The following is a 2,081-nucleotide window of genomic DNA, read 5'->3' on the forward strand; positions in this document are numbered from 1 at the left end:
TCTCTGCCAGGCTCCTTTGCAATTTCATCTAGTGATTAGTGTGCGCAAGCTCAAGGGATGCGAGTAGCTTTCAAGGCAAGAATGGTGCCCAAGCAGCCACAAGGTTCCTTCCCAAGCTAAAAATGTCATTATCAACCATGGATACACCTACCACAATGATCCAGGGCCCAGGGTAGCTGATCCTGGCTCCTGCCTGATGACCTTCTTCCTCTCCACAGTTCATGGCAGGCAGGGAACACTGAGGGTCTTCATGCCACTTTCCTGACTCCCCTAGGATGGATGTGTGTGGCTGGAAAGAAATGGAGGTTGCTCTGGTCAATTTTGACAACTCAGACGAAATCCAGGAAGAGCCAGGCTATGCTGCAGACTTTGACCCAACCAGCCCAAAAGGCCGGCCTGGGAGCAGCCCCTTCTCCAACTGGAGGATTCTCATTGGTGACAGCACCAGCCATGAGACGGCCTTCTCCAAGCTCACAGGAGACTATGTCGACTCCCCAGGGCCGGAGCCAGTGGTCTTGAATGAAGGAAACCAGCGGGTGATCATCAACATTGCTGGGCTGAGGTTTGAGACCCAGCTCAGAACCCTCAATCAGTTCCCAGAGACCCTCCTGGGAGACCGGGAGAAAAGGATGCAGTTCTTCGATTCCATGAGAAATGAGTATTTCTTTGACAGAAACCGACCCAGTTTTGATGGAATCCTGTATTATTACCAATCAGGCGGGAAAATCCGGCGCCCCGCCAATGTCCCCATTGACGTCTTTGCTGATGAAATCTCCTTCTACGAGCTGGGTGACGAGGCCATGGACCAGTTCCGGGAAGATGAGGGCTTCATCAAAGACCCTGAGACACTGCTCCCCACCAATGACTTCCACCGACAGTTCTGGCTCCTCTTCGAGTACCCCGAGAGCTCCAGCGCCGCCCGGGGCGTGGCCGTGGTCTCTGTGTTGGTCGTGGTCATCTCCATTACCATCTTCTGCCTGGAGACGCTACCGGAGTTCCGGGAGGAGAGGGAGCTAAAGGCGGTGAGAGATCCCAGCCTCAATGCGAGCAAGGGGGCCCTGTCCCACACCATGTTCACCGACCCCTTCTTCATGGTAGAGTCCACCTGCATCGTGTGGTTCACCTTCGAGCTGGTGCTCCGCTTCGTGGTCTGCCCCAGCAAGACCGGCTTCTTCAGAAACATCATGAACATCATCGACATCATCTCCATCATCCCCTACTTTGCAACCCTCATCACAGAGCTGGTCCAGGAGACAGAGCCCAGCACCCAGCAGAACATGTCCCTGGCCATCCTGAGGATCATCCGGCTGGTGCGCGTCTTCCGCATCTTCAAGCTCTCCCGGCACTCCAAGGGGCTGCAGATCCTGGGCCGGACGCTGAAGGCTTCCATGCGGGAGCTGGGGCTGCTTATCTTCTTCCTCTTTATCGGGGTCATCCTCTTCTCCAGCGCGGTCTACTTTGCCGAGGTGGATGAGCCAGAGTCTCATTTCTCTAGCATTCCCGATGGCTTCTGGTGGGCAGTGGTCACCATGACGACTGTGGGCTATGGTGACATGTGCCCAACCACCCCCGGGGGAAAGATCGTGGGCACTCTGTGTGCCATCGCGGGGGTCCTCACCATCGCCCTCCCTGTGCCCGTCATTGTCTCCAACTTTAACTACTTCTACCACCGGGAGACTGAGAATGAGGAGAAGCAAACCACCCCAGGTGAGATCGACAAAATCCTCAACAGCACGGGCTCAAGAATGGGCAGCACAGACTCTCTTAGGAAGACCAATGGTGGCTGCTCCTCGGAGAGGTCCAGAAAGTGACCTGTCCAGGCCCCTTGGCTCCCTGGGGCTCCCTGGGTCTCTCTCCCCACCCCCACAGCTTCCCTCTCTCTCCTTCCTGCCTCTTACTCTGTTTTCCCAAAAACCCGAAGTTCATCCATCGTGAACAACAGGCCTTCTTTGACTACAAGCTGTTTGAATAAACCCATACTTCTGCTATATTTTCTAAGCTCTTTCCTTTCAACCAACTGTCGGAAGATTCCATTCTCCTTTCCCATGAAGGGCAGGTCTGGTCCTGGCTGCGTCCTGTGG

The 2,081-nt window shown here is 55.1% G+C and overlaps 1 protein-coding gene across 1 annotated transcript; it reads left to right on the plus strand.

Annotated features, from left to right (window-relative positions):
* Positions 1-275: 275 nt before the first annotated feature.
* Positions 276-1,811, plus strand: KCNA10 (potassium voltage-gated channel subfamily A member 10). The gene has a single exon (XM_029948918.1). The coding sequence runs from the start codon at positions 276-278 to the stop codon at positions 1,809-1,811; it is 1,536 nt and encodes a 511-aa protein (XP_029804778.1).
* Positions 1,812-2,081: the final 270 nt, after the last annotated feature.

This window comes from Suricata suricatta, chromosome 8 (assembly GCF_006229205.1).
Source record: "Suricata suricatta isolate VVHF042 chromosome 8, meerkat_22Aug2017_6uvM2_HiC, whole genome shotgun sequence".
NCBI lineage: Eukaryota > Metazoa > Chordata > Mammalia > Carnivora > Herpestidae > Suricata > Suricata suricatta.